Source organism: Cajanus cajan, chromosome 1, assembly GCF_000230855.2.
Source record: "Cajanus cajan strain Asha chromosome 1, NIPB_CcT2T_4, whole genome shotgun sequence".
Lineage (NCBI taxonomy): Eukaryota > Viridiplantae > Streptophyta > Magnoliopsida > Fabales > Fabaceae > Cajanus > Cajanus cajan.
Window position 1 is genome coordinate 15,910,444 of NC_138517.1, and position 15,744 is coordinate 15,926,187.

The window sequence follows — 15,744 nt, forward strand, 5'->3', positions numbered from 1 at the left end:
AAATATGAAAAATAAAATAATTATTAAGAAGAATATCTTTTTTATATATTAGTATAGATTAATTAAAAAAAAATACTCTATATCTTACTAGTAGTGTGAGATATGAAAATTATGAAATAATTATGATGCAGTTTAAATTTAAAAAATAATAATTTGTATTTAATTAATAAAATTAAATTACTGATATATAAAATAAAGAGTAAAAACCTCTTAAAATTTATAAAGAATTGTCTTGATATATAAAATAAAATTCATTTAATTATTAAGACAAATGTTTTTCTCATAAAGTTATTTTTTATTTTTTTGTTTTTGGAAACCCCTAACCGTTGAAGTCGTCGTCAACGGAGAGAGAAGGAACATTCTAGAGCGAAGGCACAACCGTTTCCATAGAAAGTTCGCGATACCTTGCCGCGAAACTCAAAAAGCGAAACGACACCGTCTGTTCCCACGCGCTATTCGTTCAAAAAAAACAAACAAACCCAAAAATGGGAGAGTCGAGAGAGAGGTAGAAGAATCCAGAACCCCTTCTTTCGCACCACTTGCTCCACCCAACTAACATCGTTTCTATATAAATAACCCTTCTCTTTTCTCTGCCTTCAACGGATTCAACTCTCTGCAATTCGCTCTCTGCGCTTCCTCAATTTTCTTCTCTGCAATTCGCTCTCTGCTGTTTCCTAGTTTCGTTCTCTGCGGTTATCTTCAATGGCGGATGCTGAAACCTTCGCGTTCCAGGCTGAGATCAACCAGCTTCTGAGTCTCATCATCAACACGTTCTACAGCAACAAGGAGATCTTCTTGCGTGAACTCATTAGCAACAGTTCCGATGTAAGCTTCTTTCGCTCTTTGTAGTTTCACTTTTTCGGTTATTCCAATTACAAACAATCACTTATGTGTAGTATCAAATCAATCACACATCACGTGAATCCCGAAGAGTAAAACAGAGTATAGCATTTTACTAAAATTCAACAGAGTCTCGCATTTGACCGTTACAGATTTTGAATTTTCTTTCTTAATGTAAGTGTGAATAGTTTTTGAACACGAAGAAACAGATATTAATCAAACACGTGTTCTCGATGCCATGGACATCGCATTGGTTGTACTATGTTGATCATGCGTTATTGTTTGTTCTATTTCATTTTCCACCTCTGAATTAATTTGATTGATGAAGTACACTATTTATGTTTTTGATCTTTCTCTTTTAACTAGAATTGAAGTTTAATTTTTATAATTTATGTGAACTTTAATTTTCTATGCAAATTGTTAATGTGAAATTTGAGATTTTGATTAGCGGAAGAACACACAAATGTATACATTTAAGTTTTCTCCTTTAATAATGGAGTGAATTACAACCAATTGAGATTGCTTACTATACGCATTTCTTGTTCTTATATTAATTTCCTTAATTGTGAGTCTAACAGTGTTTGGAATTTCTGTATAATGTAGGCTTTGGATAAGATTAGATTCGAGAGTTTAACCGACAAGAGCAAGCTCGATGCTCAACCAGAGCTCTTCATTCGGATCGTGCCTGACAAGGCCAACAAGACTCTTTCAATCATCGACAGTGGCATTGGAATGACTAAAGCAGGTAATGTATTAACTGCAACATGATCGTCTGCTCGGAGTTGCAGATGCTGATTTGGAAACGTTTCCGTTTTTTGCTGACTCTGGTTTTTGTGTCTTGGGTTGTGTTGTAGATTTGGTGAACAACTTGGGTACTATTGCGAGGTCGGGGACAAAGGAGTTCATGGAGGCGTTGCAGGCTGGTGCTGATGTCAGCATGATTGGGCAATTCGGTGTGGGGTTCTACTCTGCTTACCTTGTTGCGGAGAAGGTCGTGGTTACTACCAAGCACAACGATGATGAACAGTACATTTGGGAGTCTCAGGCTGGTGGATCTTTCACGGTTACAAGGGACACCGATGGCGAGCAACTCGGAAGGGGAACCAAGATGACCCTCTTCCTCAAGGAAGATCAGGTAGTGTTAAGTGATCGTTTTAACCCCATTTTATTGTTAGTTGATTTGATGCTACCCGTTACTTTGTGTTGTTGAAAATTTTGGTTTTGTACTCGATTCATGTTGTTACTTGATTTTAGTACTTTCTTAGTTATGTTGAACTTATGTGATTGATAAACGTCTTGGATTGTGAACAGTTGGAATACTTGGAAGAGAGAAGGATCAAAGATCTTGTGAAGAAGCACTCTGAATTCATTAGCTATCCCATTTACCTTTGGACTGAGAAGACCACCGAGAAGGAGATCAGTGATGACGAAGATGATGAGCCCAAGAAGGAGGAAGAAGGGGAAGTTGAGGAAGTTGACGAGGAGAAGGAGAAAGATTCCAAGAAGAAGAAGAAGATCAAGGAGGTTTCTCACGAGTGGCAGCTCATCAACAAGCAGAAGCCAATTTGGCTGCGGAAGCCAGAAGAGATCACCAAGGATGAATACGCATCTTTCTACAAGAGCCTCACCAACGACTGGGAAGAGCACTTGGCTGTGAAGCATTTCTCTGTGGAGGGCCAGCTCGAGTTCAAGGCTATCCTCTTTGTTCCAAAAAGGGCACCCTTTGATTTGTTTGACACCAGGAAGAAGATGAACAACATCAAGCTTTATGTCAGGAGGGTGTTCATCATGGACAACTGTGAGGAGCTCATTCCTGAGTACCTTGGATTTGTGAAGGGTGTTGTTGACTCCGATGACTTGCCCCTCAACATCTCACGTGAGATGCTGCAACAGAACAAGATCTTGAAGGTGATCAGGAAGAATCTCGTGAAGAAGTGTATTGAGATGTTTAACGAGATTGCGGAGAACAAGGAGGATTACAACAAGTTCTATGATGCTTTTTCGAAGAATTTGAAGTTGGGTATCCACGAGGATAGCCAAAACAGGGCCAAGTTGGCTGATTTGCTCAGATACCACTCAACAAAGAGTGGAGACGAGTTGACAAGCTTGAAGGACTACGTCACACGAATGAAGGAAGGTCAGAAGGACATTTACTACATCACTGGAGAGAGCAAAAAGGCTGTGGAGAACTCCCCCTTCTTGGAGAGGCTCAAGAAGAAGGGCTATGAAGTTCTCTTCATGGTGGATGCCATTGATGAGTATGCAGTTGGACAACTCAAGGAGTACGATGGCAAGAAACTGGTGTCGGCCACGAAGGAAGGTTTGAAGTTGGATGATGAGACTGAGGAAGAGAAAAAGAAGAAAGAGGAGAAGAAGAAATCATTCGAGGATCTCTGCAAGGTCATGAAGGACATTCTGGGAGACAAAGTGGAGAAGGTAGTTGTCTCTGACAGAATTGTTGACTCTCCATGCTGTTTGGTGACTGGTGAATACGGATGGACTGCAAACATGGAGAGGATCATGAAGGCTCAGGCTCTGAGAGACAACAGCATGAGTGGCTACATGTCTTCCAAGAAGACCATGGAGATCAACCCTGACAATGGTATCATGGAGGAGCTGAGAAAGAGGGCTGAAGCTGACAAGAATGATAAGTCAGTGAAGGACCTTGTGTTGCTTCTCTTTGAGACAGCCCTTTTGACTTCAGGCTTCAGCCTTGATGAGCCTAACACATTTGCTGCAAGGATTCACAGGATGTTGAAGTTGGGTCTCAGCATTGACGAGGATGAGAATGGTGGAGAAGATGTTGACATGCCCCCATTGGAAGAGGATGGTGCAGAGGAGAGCAAAATGGAGGAAGTGGACTAAAGGCCGAAGGTCTTGTGTTTGTTGAATTGAATTGTGGTTCCTGTCTGGTTTAGTCTGTCAAATGGTGGTGGATGCCATGGTAATTTAGTTTTTTCCTTAATTATTTTTCCTTCCCTTTGTGGTTGTTGTAACGAGTTTTTTAGTTTTGTGATGTGAAAATGTGTCTGCTGTTGCATCTACCTATTTTGTCAGTGTTGGTTCTAAATACACACATTAATGGAAAGAGCATATATTTTCAGCGTCCTAGTTTTTCTGACTCCTATTTGGATAAATGTGTGATGCCTATGCTTTACATGAAAATGTACATACCATTAGAGAAAGTACCGTACCAACAACAGACATAAATTCTATGCATATGAAGTTGTGCAATGATACATGGGTTTGGATTAGTGGTCCTCAGAATGAAAAATAAACCGACAAGAATGTTCTTGAGTCAATATACACTCTGAACGAATCATATTAGGTTCTGCTGGTTTTAAAATGACATGCTTGAAGGGGTACGACCGATTATAGTATCATAATATTCATGACTTGACGAATAATTAATTAATTATTGTGTTGGGGCAAAATGCGTCAACTTAATTCTAACTTTTTGATATGCACAAATTGATCGATTTCATGGTCAAAAATGTATGGAAAACGGATCCTTGATAGAACTGATAAGCAAAGAAACAAAAATCATTTTGAGCTTACTTTAGAATCAAAGACCAAATAGCCTCGATAAGCCAAGCATCTTTGCACCTGTAATTCTCCGGATGAAGTTTTCCAAGATCACGAAAGAGTTGAGTCAGAGTATTAAATACTGACTATAAAATAGTATGTTAAATATTATTCGACTGATTTTATCTAATCATAATCTTAATTAATCAAATTTAATTACAGTCTTTTACTATAAGGATAACAAATTAATTATCTGTATTATTCAATAGCGTTCGCAAGCTAAACATATATATTAATCATGTTATATTGAATATTAGTCAATTGAGCGAAAAACGAGATCGGCAACAGATGAATAATACCTTGACGAAGTTTATTTCCGACAGACAAGCAACAGTTAATTTTAATGTACCACGTGTGTTCATGGAAGGTTGAATTTTGAACTATTTGTATGATAGAATTATTGTCACAATACAAGAGAATAGGATGCAATAGAAAAAAGGATCCATTTAATTTTGCAGATAGTGGAAGCCAATATCTGATAGTTAACCTAGAAAATATCTTAATATAGTGACTTAGTGACTTGTTTCTCCTATTTTCAAAAACTAATGATGGTCCAAAATACTGGAAAAGTTAGAAACATATCTTTTAGAGTCAGAGACGTCTAATCAGAATCTTAAATGGAAAAATTCTAACATGATGTATTAAGAAATGTGATATATGAATAAAGTAATAATTTTTACTATTAAACATATTTTTTAAAAATTGAATGACTAAGATTTGTGACTTTTAATTAAATAATTTGATATTTTTATTTAAAATAATATAATTAATCTATAATTAATGTATTATTAAATGAAAAAATTAATATTTTAAGGATTAATCGGAAAGTTTTGGTTTTCTTCTAAATTCTAACTCTCAAACCCTTCAATCTGCGGTAGTGGGACTTTTGACTCCAACAGAATGAGTGAGATGTAGAGCTTCCATGGCCTAAACCTAGGTGGAGGTGATGATCTTGGTGTAGAATTTGAAGGTGGAATTGGTTGAGAACTTGGTGTAGAGGAGGACTAATCCTAGGAGGAGGGGTGGATGGGGCTAGTGTCGGTGGCGGCGATGACCTTGTCTGCAACACAGGTGAATTAACTAGTGGCGACGGTGACCGAGTGGAGTTTCTGGGGGGTGGTCCTGTCGTAGGGGGTGGTGAATTTTTAGGTGGCGGGGATTGTGGCGGCATGGCAGCCGGAGGAGGTGGCGAATTTCGTAGTGGTGATGGTGATGAATTGTTTGGTGGTGGTGTTGATGGCTGTGGGGATGTATTGTTAGAAGGGTTTGATGGTGGGGGCGGTGAAGGGCTTCTTAATGGAATTGGTGCTGACGGTGGTGGCAGTGGTAGAGAGCTAGGTGGAATTAGTGGCGGCGCCGGAGAAGTTGGCGGTAGTGAAGACGGTGGTGGTGATGGTGGAGGTGCTAATGGAGAGGAAGTTCCATACATAGGGGGAGGTGCTAACAGCGGAATAGGCGGCGGCACCGCCGGAGGTGGGGTTGATAGAGGCGGTGAAAGGGGAGAAGGGGGTTGTTGCGGTGGTGGTGGTGGATGGCGAGGGACTAGTAGTGTTGGAAGAGGGTGGTGTTTGTGGCGGTGGCCTAGCCGTGGATGATGCCGGAGACGGCGACACTGTAGACATGTCACGTGCCAATCTCAACACAAACAAATTCTAAACTTTTAAGACACCATTATTATGATCCCACATTAGAGTTTAATTTATTATAAATTAAAAATACTTATGATTTTTATTTATTTTTCTTTCGATTTTAACCGGCAATAATAAATCAATTTAGTGGTATATTAATGAGGCATATAATAAAGTACTTCATGCTAGAAACACTCTCCTAAACGAGTGAATTTTAGATTGGAAGTGGTAGAGAAGAATGTATTTTTCCTAGAGGAACTTTTAATATACTTTAGAACTCACAGTACTGCTTCATATGCTCTTGCATATGTTTGGAGACATATTAACTTAGTTTATTTATTGCATAAGTTTTCTGGGAGTGTTGGTGTTGGGACAATTTAGAGAAATCCTTAAGTAATTGAAATATCTTCAAGGAACTATTCGACAAGTTAAAGGGGTATAATTATGAGCGGTTCAAGGAGGTTCTCCATATTTACGTGAATCATAAGATTGTTATAGATCACAAGAGTCCAATGGGTAACAATTGTTTCTCAAAAATATTAAAGCCAAGGATCTCGAAGATATTATTCGAGAGTCAAAGATGTAAATGCAATAGCGAGAAGTTAAGAACGGTTGAAGGGAGTTACCCATGTCGTGTAACATGGGACAGTTGCACACCCCATGTTGAACCAACTCAAAAGTAATTACTCTTTCCTATTCTCTATAAATAGATAAGGCAGGCTCATTCGAAGAGATCGAAAATTCAATACTTACAAGTTCACATGCATCCACTGCCTACATTCATGGTTCCAGTGCACGAGATTCTGAATATGATTTCTTGGTCACCCTTTTCTTTTCTTTTCTTAGAGTAGTTCTAACCTAGTTAATATAGTGTAGTAGTGTAATTCCATTACTTTTCAGAATCTTTATGCATTGTAATTCAACGATTATTGGAAGCAAACAAATTATAATTTTTGTGATCAATATATATATTGTTCATTCGATTCATTTAAATGTTTATATGTATGATAATCATCAAAGAATGTCTAGAAATCTTTGTACGGTAAATCACATAAAATTGAACCTCAACTAGTTTTAGACGCTTGTTTAATTGTGATCATGTTTCTTTGATATGTAAGCCTCATTCATGGTAAGCTAAGAATATAAGTTATCTAAAGCCCATTCACATAGTATTTTAAAGTTCAAATAACCCATATGATTCCTACTTATTACATACCTAAATTAAAAACTTTACTAGTTCGAATAAAAATAATCCATGAACAAAAATTCCTGTAAACTTGATAAGCTAAAACAATCCTTCAACTAACCTTCGATAAGCATATAGGTCATGATGAGGTGTACAACATTAAACTATCTCTCTTCTCAAAATTAGTAAAGTCTTCATCTCTAATAAAAAAATTTAATAATAAAGGAAAAATAAAAATAATATATCATGATTTTATTTTATAAATTTAATAAAATTAACTAATATAACTAGTTATATAATTTGTTTTGTGATGGTTATGTTCGGATTCAATAAAAACTTGCACCTAACTAACTGCTCCATTACCAAGCATTGTGTTCGAATAGAGGCGTTTTGAAATTTCGAGAAATTTGAAATACGAGGGAATTTAATTCAACTGGATTCCCTTTTTGGAAAAACTTGTCACTGGATCAGTTTGGGCTGTATAAGATTTTATATTCTTGCAACACAATACTATTGCAATATTTTTTAATCTAACTGTTTATATTACATCTATTTAACAATAGATATTTACACCTTTCATTATATTCATTTGAGTGAAAAAAGAAAACTAAATTTATTTGAGTAACTAAGTCAACACAATATGTAGATAGACGAGTTTTTTATGCATGTTGTCAAATATTCAACTCTTGACAGCATATATGAAAAAGATTTTGTTAAAAGAGACAACCCACTTTAATGATTATTTGACATAAAAACAATCAGTCTTCAACTATAACTCATTTGAGTGAGATTACTCGAAAATGCCATGATCTCGATTTCGATTTCATTGAAGTTCTGACCATACCGTTTTTGTAATTACAAATTTGCTCAAGACCCCCTCTTTTTGGTTATCTATGAAATTGTTTAGTCTTCAACAACTCAACAGTGCCAAGGCTAGAGATTACCATTTATTATTTCTGATGAATCACTAGTTATACAAAACACACCTCTTGACTGAATAATATAAAAAAATGCTCCAATCCCATTTGTGTAGCAAGGTTAGTATCTTAAGTTCTTGTTACGGTTCATTTCCATTTCCAGTGCCTAAAATACTTTAAACTGGGAAAAATTAATAAGATGCCTACAGTACAGACTATGAATATAATATTGCTTCCTTCCAAATATTTGATGTTTGGCTGAATTTAATACACAAACATTAGGTGCTGTACAGACCTACACAAAACTAGAATAAACATTCTTGATTCCAAATATTTTATTTTCGGTTGAATTTAATACACAAATATTAGGTGCTGTACAGACCTACACAAAACTAGGAAATAACTATACATTCTCACATTATTATTTTCTTTTTAATAGGTTAATTACGTGATTCATATATACACATAATAACGAATGATGAAGATTAATGCTTTGCATAGCTACGATGACGAGCAACAGCAAAATAAAACTTAGCAGGGTAAAAATTTGGCTGACTCGAACATCTTCAGCTTGTTGCCTTTCCAACACTATCTTACCACATCATGCAAAATAACACCCGAACTGCATCCAATTGGTGAAAAATGAAGCCATCTTCTGCCTCCACCCCATTAGCATTTTTCAACTGTTCATTGTGCACGGGTTGTGTATCTACATTGATTGTTATTTCTCTCTGGCTTCAACTTCATATGATGAAAGAACCTTTCTCTGCACGAATTATGATGCATGCACATTAGTAAATAGGATGACCATCGTATATCAAGTTCCTTATTGTTCCTTCTTTCCTCTAAAGATTCAATTGAATGTCTTTTCAGCCAATTAACTCCTTAAGTCATACTAGTCACGATTTTCAAACTCAGAAATTAATATACCATCTGAACATACATTTTTCCCTCCATACTTAACTGAATCTTACTCCAAATGATAAGGGCAGTCAAAAATGAAACAAAAAGAAGATAACACCATCAAAATGGACTCTGATGGTGCTTAAACAGGGTAGGCAATCACTCATCATGACACGATCCATACTAGATATTTATAGCAATATAAAGATCAGTAACTTGAATACTTACATGATCCTCAAAATCTGGGCTAGTTAAATTGATAGACAGGTTTCTCATTAACAATAGCACCTATAAAGAGCCAAGGACATACATTTGTAAGTACTTTTGAACAAGCATAAATTCATTTATAGTTTATACAATTGTAGTTGACACAAATCAGTAATAAGTCAGGCTCAAATAAAGCTTTAATGTCATTTTAGGAAGTACCAATTAATTTCCTGAAGCATATTAAAAACTAATTTGTTAAAAAGTATATACAGCACAATCCAATCTAGCTGAACAGAATAGCAAATATTGGATTGGAAAAACTTAGTCATACCGTCTCAACATCAATACGGTCCATCTCTTTTAGTTTCTGGAGATGCTCAGTTGCATTTGGGTCAAATACACTGCCAATGAAGCCATATACCTGAGTAAAATCCGGAAGAACTGCACATAGAATAAAATAAAATACTAATTAAAAAACAAGACAATAGTAAGTATAAAAGAATCAACACAATAGCATAAAAAGGAAAGTCGCCTGGCAAGGAAAAAATGATTTTATGAGGAATTCTGTATGTGGGTCAAAGTGGGAGTTTGTAGAAAGCACCTCAAACAGCTTTCAAGATATGACAAATGTGAGATGAAATGAGTCACAAAACTATTACATCCGTGAAGCAAATACATTTAAAATGACAATAAGTTCCAGACACAGGATTCCATCAAATATAATAAACTTAAGGTGCCATGAGAAAATATCAGCAAAATACAAGAATTTTCAGCATAATTTGTAGAGTACCGTTGAATTCAAATAAAAGCTGAGAGCTTATATTTTTCAGCATGTTAGTTATATCATAGTACGAGTTAAATTTTTGAAATAATCAGAAAATTATTTAATTTTAAAATAATTTTATGTATGGATCATGGATTGGATATCCATCAATAAAAAAAATTGTCAAATGGATGGATTGGATGTTTTATTAAATGAATCATGGACAAAATTAATTTTTTAATGAACTTTTAATGGATAATAAATGCACAAATAGATTGTTTTTAATCCGTCCATTATAATCAAAATAAAACTTTGACCAATCTATCCATTTGACAGCCCTACTTCAACTCTAGATAGTGTAGTTTTTTGATATACAACTTGCATCAAGCACACACTGAATATACATTATACACCACTGTCAGCACAAACTATTTTTATAACACTAAACTTGCCATGCATACATGTAACTATCAAAGAAAATCAACTTGAATCTATAAAGAAAAACCACTAAAAACTGACCTCTCAATGGATGGATTTTATTCCCTTGACCATTAGATTCACCAACTGGCCGAACTTTAGGAGTGCTTTCACCACTACTGCAAATATTCACTTTTGCCACTGCAATAAATATATATAGTTGCCAACACAAGAAAGTAGTTGGTATTTTTAATATTTTTTGTTTTGGAGACAAGTGTCTTCAACAAACTATGCCAGCATCAATATAAGCAAAATTTAAGGTACAGAAAATTGTAGCATTTAATACCAGGGGATAAATTGATTGCTTGCAAGGTGTTGTTTGACCAGGACGACACCACAGTGTTCATAATAGGACTTTTAAGCATTGGTGAGGAATCATTCTTTAGGATACATCCAGGTTCAAGCAAAGCCGGTGAAGATTGAAGAGATCCCGACACTTGCGAGAGTACAGGAGCTGCCAGATATTAATCACAAATTATTAGATTTAATGCTCTTAAATTGTGTAAAAAAAAAATGGTGAAAGATAATGACCATTTTTTGAAGCTTTTTGAGGATATGGATGGGCAGCTTTTCTTTTAGGCCTGGGTGGAGGAAGATGTTCACTTGTTCCGCTCTTCTGAACTTTTAGAAAGTATTTCTGCGCATGGCTGCGTATCTACAAAGTCAAAAGAAATTATCATTCTAGTCCTTAAACTAAATTGTAGTGTGTTTGGATGAGGAATTGGGAATTGAATTCCATTTTAAAGTGGATTTAAAATACCACACATCATAATGACTTGAATATCAAATGCAAATAATATTCAAAATGACGGGAAAGGAATTTTCTTTTTAAAACAAAATGTAGGAATTTCTAATAACACCTAAAATGAAAGAATTTGAAAATGCCTCTTCTCTGCCAGTGTCATCTGAACTCTCTCACTTCTGACTTTTAGTGCATGCTCTGTCTGTGCTGCAACTTTCTCCCTCTCTCTTCTCTCTCTATACCTTTTTCTACATCTCCTCCCCTCCTCCTCTCTCTTCCTATCCCTATCCCTATCCATTAGCAAATATATATTTCTATTGATAAGATACAAATGTATAAAGTTATCAATATTTACTTTTTTCTTGTTAAATGGTATTTTCATAGTTTATGTTAATCATTTAACTTTTGGCAACTTCTTTTTTCAATTTTAAATTATTTTTAATTTTTTTAATTTAAATAATTTAAAATAGTATATGATAGAAATTAAATAATTTTATCCAAATAAACAATTTGAAATACAAGGAATTTGAATTGCTTTATCCAAATAAAGAATTTTGAAAATAAAAGGAATGCAATTGAAACAATTAAATTTCCAAGTATTTCAAATTCCATACTATTTTAAATTTCTCCATCTACTGGTATAAGGAATGAACATTACATGGGAACTCAAAATTTTAAAATAACACGAACCCCAAAAACTCAAACATTCATATATATATATATATATACACACACACACATATACATACATATATATATGTATGTATGTATGTATGTATATTCAAATTTTCAAGTCAGCTCAGCTCCAGACACTTGTCTCAACCTAAACAACAAACACCAAGCATTTCCCCGCTAAGTGGGGTAGGTGGCATGGATCAAATTATATTTTAATATTCTGTCATAAATAATGCCTAACATAAATTATTGCTCCCTGATCATATTTGCTGGTTTTTGGGGCAATCAAAAGGATCGTCGGCATGTCAGTATGTATGTCATCAAAAGCAATTTGCATTATTTTCTTGTCAGAGGTAAAGCCATTCCCTTCTATTTACTAACAATTTAAAATTTGAGTGCAGTTGGTTCTTTATGAAAACTTTTATCATGCTTTGCCCATGTTCTGTTCTCACATGTGAAGGCATGATAAGATTACAAAAACCATTCCTGGGTCTGCACCTAACAGCAAATAGGATAGTTGGTCTTTCGATTTTTTTCATAGGGCAACGAAGTATGATATGAATGATAGTTATAAACATCATGTAATAATCTAATAATAAAAGATTAAAAATCAAATGGTTAAAATGCTGTAGATATTAACCTAGATCACAAAGTGACCACAAAAAGAGAGAAGTACCTAATGGAACAAACCATTTTTTGACAACAGTTCTACAATAATGTAGAAAGCACAATGACATCACAATGCAACCACTTGCATTGTATTGAATGAACATGAAACTCATGATATACCTTGAATTTCAAATTGAAGCACCTTGCCTCAGAAAAAAATGAGCAAAAATTAGGTTTAACAGTTTTTTTTCTCATAAAAGATACAAGCTTTTTTTAATGGACCAGGGAGTCAACAAACCATAGCAGTCAAGCACAATATGCCACTGAGAAAGATATGTTAAATCAAGGAGGAAACAAAATATCTGTCTTTTTCGACATTTCATTTCCAACAAGATAAAAGTTCCATTGGCAAAATTTGAAAACTACATAACCAATTGCCCACATTATGACATTATGGATTTTCTACAATCAAATTATTTTTAACTTTTAAGTAACCTTCACATGGAACATGATACCTGGAAATGATTTTTATCAGTGAATACCCCCTTTCTTGCCATAGCTCTGTTGACTTCCCTCCCAAAACATCGGGAACAAAAACAAATTTAACAAGAAAATGAGAGAAGGAATACTTTCAAGATACATACTAAAATGAAATATCTAGACTCAGATCAAGAAATATTAAAGATGATGATGCACTTCTGGTGAATAAAGATTTTTTTTTTGCACATTTGGCATTACCTGTATAACAGTCTTTGATCCAACAAATGCTTCAATCTTTTTCCAGTCACGATCAAACCTGGATACAGAAATGAATGAACAGAACAGTGTGAGGATAGTGCAAAATGGCAACCCCAATACAAAGAAAGGGGAGAAACAAACACTTGCTTTTGAAACACTAAATTTCATGTAGGAAAAGGAATTAAGTCTTGGCATTCTCGAATAATCACCAAAAAAATTTAAAAAAAAGAGCTAAAGTTTGAAGAATACTTTGGTTAGAGAAAAATGCCCACATTCCCAAGCATGACTCTCTAAATTTTTTGTTGGATAGCTGTGTTTATGGTTTCTCTTCGGTACCCTCATAGATGTTTCAAGGGACGTCTTTAGAAAGTGGGTTAAGAGTCTAGTTCAACAAGACGTTCAATTACTGAAATGCAAAAGGCTTACCCAGCTTTTGCTTTTTCTAGTCACTTTGGCCCACTACTTTCTTCTTTTTTCATTTTAGGTGGAGTTCTTATTTTTCACTTATATACATACTTTCTATTTCTACTGTCTATAATATTTTGATCTACAAAAAAGAGGTAATAATTTCCTAATATGATCACAACTGTCATAGAGGCAATCAGAGGACTACAATGTAATGGAATAGAATTTAATAGTTGAACCAACTTAGTTTTGAGTGCAATTCTAGTTCTACTGATCTAGTATTAAAGCTATTAAGCATTGTCCCAATGCCCCCAATCCCCATTCTCACTCCTTGACAATGGACATTCCAACCTTGATTAAGATCCTCACCCTGCCACTTATCCAATTGATATCTCAAATTCAACCTCTTCAATGTAGCTTGTAATATGCCAGATGGGGTTTGAACCAAAAGTGATAATTGACACCATAAAGAAGAAATAAATATGTCCATGCCAGCTTCTAGGAAAAAGCATTTTAAAAAGAATATGTTACTGGCTCTACGAGATCATTTATGATATTCTCTCTTTCAAAGCATCTCATCACAATCCTAATCCTTTCTATGTTCTACCAAGCAACCATGCTAAAATTAACCATAGAAAACTTCAGTTTAAAAAAAAAACATTTTTGTTTTCATTTCCTATTTTCACTAACGACTACCAAGTGCCACTTGTGACTTGTTTTCATTTTGTTTTCTATTTTTCTCCTATTTTCATTAATTATTACATAAAATCTCACATTTTTTGGGTCACCGTGTTATAAGTGCAAAGTATCTAATCAATCAACCTGCCGAAAAACTGTATCATCTACTAACCACATGTTTTCTACCTACAAGGCTCGAACCTGACACATTGCAGGATTTTGAGCTCAGTTCCAAAGACATAAATTCCACTTTGTTCTCACTTAATTTGTTTATTTTCAAACATTTGTATACAAAATGGAAAACAAAATAAAAAGTGACATTTCCCCTTAGTTAATCACATCAAACAGGCCCTTAATTCACAACTAATTTTACCATGCTAACTCAGCATCGAAAATCACGCTTTACCCTATCCATGCACCATTTCCATTCCAACACATTACCCCCACAAAAAACAAACCCCAATCCCTCCCTCCCCCAAACCCTAAATTCCCCACTTGAACACACAATTCAGCTCACGCAACTTAAAGAACCACCAGCAAGCACTAAAATTAAACTAACCAATGTCTGAACCTAACACCAAAACTCAATCACTAAATTTTTCCATAACAAAAATAAATAAAAAAGAGCGAAGATTATTACAGTTGAAGAGCTTCAAGAAACTTGTCGTGTTCGGGTTCAGTCCAGTTCTCCCTTGACTTGGTGATAGTGTAGGGCTTCCGTATCTTCTTGGCGGCGTCCTCCGGCGAGTTGGCGGCGGCGGAGACGGAGGCGAAGGGAGGCATCCCCGAGAGAGCCATGCCGGTCGGATCCAAGTAGAATCCCTCGGGCGGGTTCGGGTTTTTGGAAACCATTCAAAGATTTTACTCTTTAGAGAGAGAAAGTAAGAGAAAGAGAGAGAAAGAGAGTTAACTTCAGGATTTGTGGCGAAACGTATGGCAATTTATGTGAGAACAAATCTTAGGTTTACTGCTGCAGACTGCACCACTTATCTCATTTTATAAAGGGATAAATATTTACAAGCCCAAATATTTATACTTACACTTATTATACATAACAGAAAAATAATACTAACTAGACTTAAATATTATTTTTAAAATAAATTTTTTTAAATTTAAGATAAACTTAGTTTTAATTTTTTAAATTTAAAATTATTAATTTTAATTCTTATAATTTTTAAAAATCTTGTTTTAGTTCCTCAAATCATTATTAATATATTTAAAAGTGAAAAATTAAAATAGTTATACAGTATCAATTAGATTTATTGTGTTGTTTTCACCAACAGAAATACTAATAGATAGATTTTATATAATAATGTTTGATAAATTTTTTAATAAAATTTAAATATAAAGATTAAAATATTTTTTTTTAAAATTAATTATATTCATTATTT

The 15,744-nt window shown here is 34.7% G+C and overlaps 2 protein-coding genes across 2 annotated transcripts; one reads left to right on the forward strand and one right to left on the reverse strand.

The window, feature by feature from the left end:
- The first annotated feature begins 569 nt into the window (after window positions 1-569).
- On the forward strand, window positions 570-3,951 carry LOC109803438 (heat shock protein 83). The gene is made up of 4 exons (XM_020365013.3): window positions 570-825; window positions 1,444-1,585; window positions 1,695-1,975; window positions 2,152-3,951. Exons 1-4 carry the CDS (start codon window positions 703-705, stop codon window positions 3,703-3,705), a joined length of 2,100 nt encoding a protein of 699 aa, XP_020220602.1. The 5' UTR covers window positions 570-702; the 3' UTR covers window positions 3,706-3,951.
- Window positions 3,952-8,365: 4,414 nt separating this feature from the next.
- On the reverse strand, window positions 8,366-15,316 carry LOC109804548 (protein REVEILLE 6). The gene is given in 9 exon segments (XM_020366398.3): window positions 8,366-8,891; window positions 8,893-8,922; window positions 9,288-9,347; window positions 9,598-9,707; window positions 10,549-10,647; window positions 10,793-10,960; window positions 11,038-11,161; window positions 13,271-13,328; window positions 14,994-15,316. Coding segments are annotated over 9 exon segments (909 nt in total). The 5' UTR covers window positions 15,206-15,316; the 3' UTR covers window positions 8,366-8,843.
- Between the last annotated feature and the right edge of the window lie 428 nt (window positions 15,317-15,744).

Bases quoted from the DNA above. Each gene is read 5' to 3' on its own strand.
- LOC109803438 (XM_020365013.3), top strand. From the start codon at position 703: ATGGCGGATGCTGAAACCTTCGCGTTCCAGGCTGAGATCAACCAGCTT. The intron at 826-1,443 runs GTAAGCTTCTTT...TGTATAATGTAG, and splicing joins TCATTAGCAACAGTTCCGAT to GCTTTGGATAAGATTAGATT. The intron at 1,976-2,151 runs GTAGTGTTAAGT...GATTGTGAACAG, and splicing joins TCTTCCTCAAGGAAGATCAG to TTGGAATACTTGGAAGAGAG.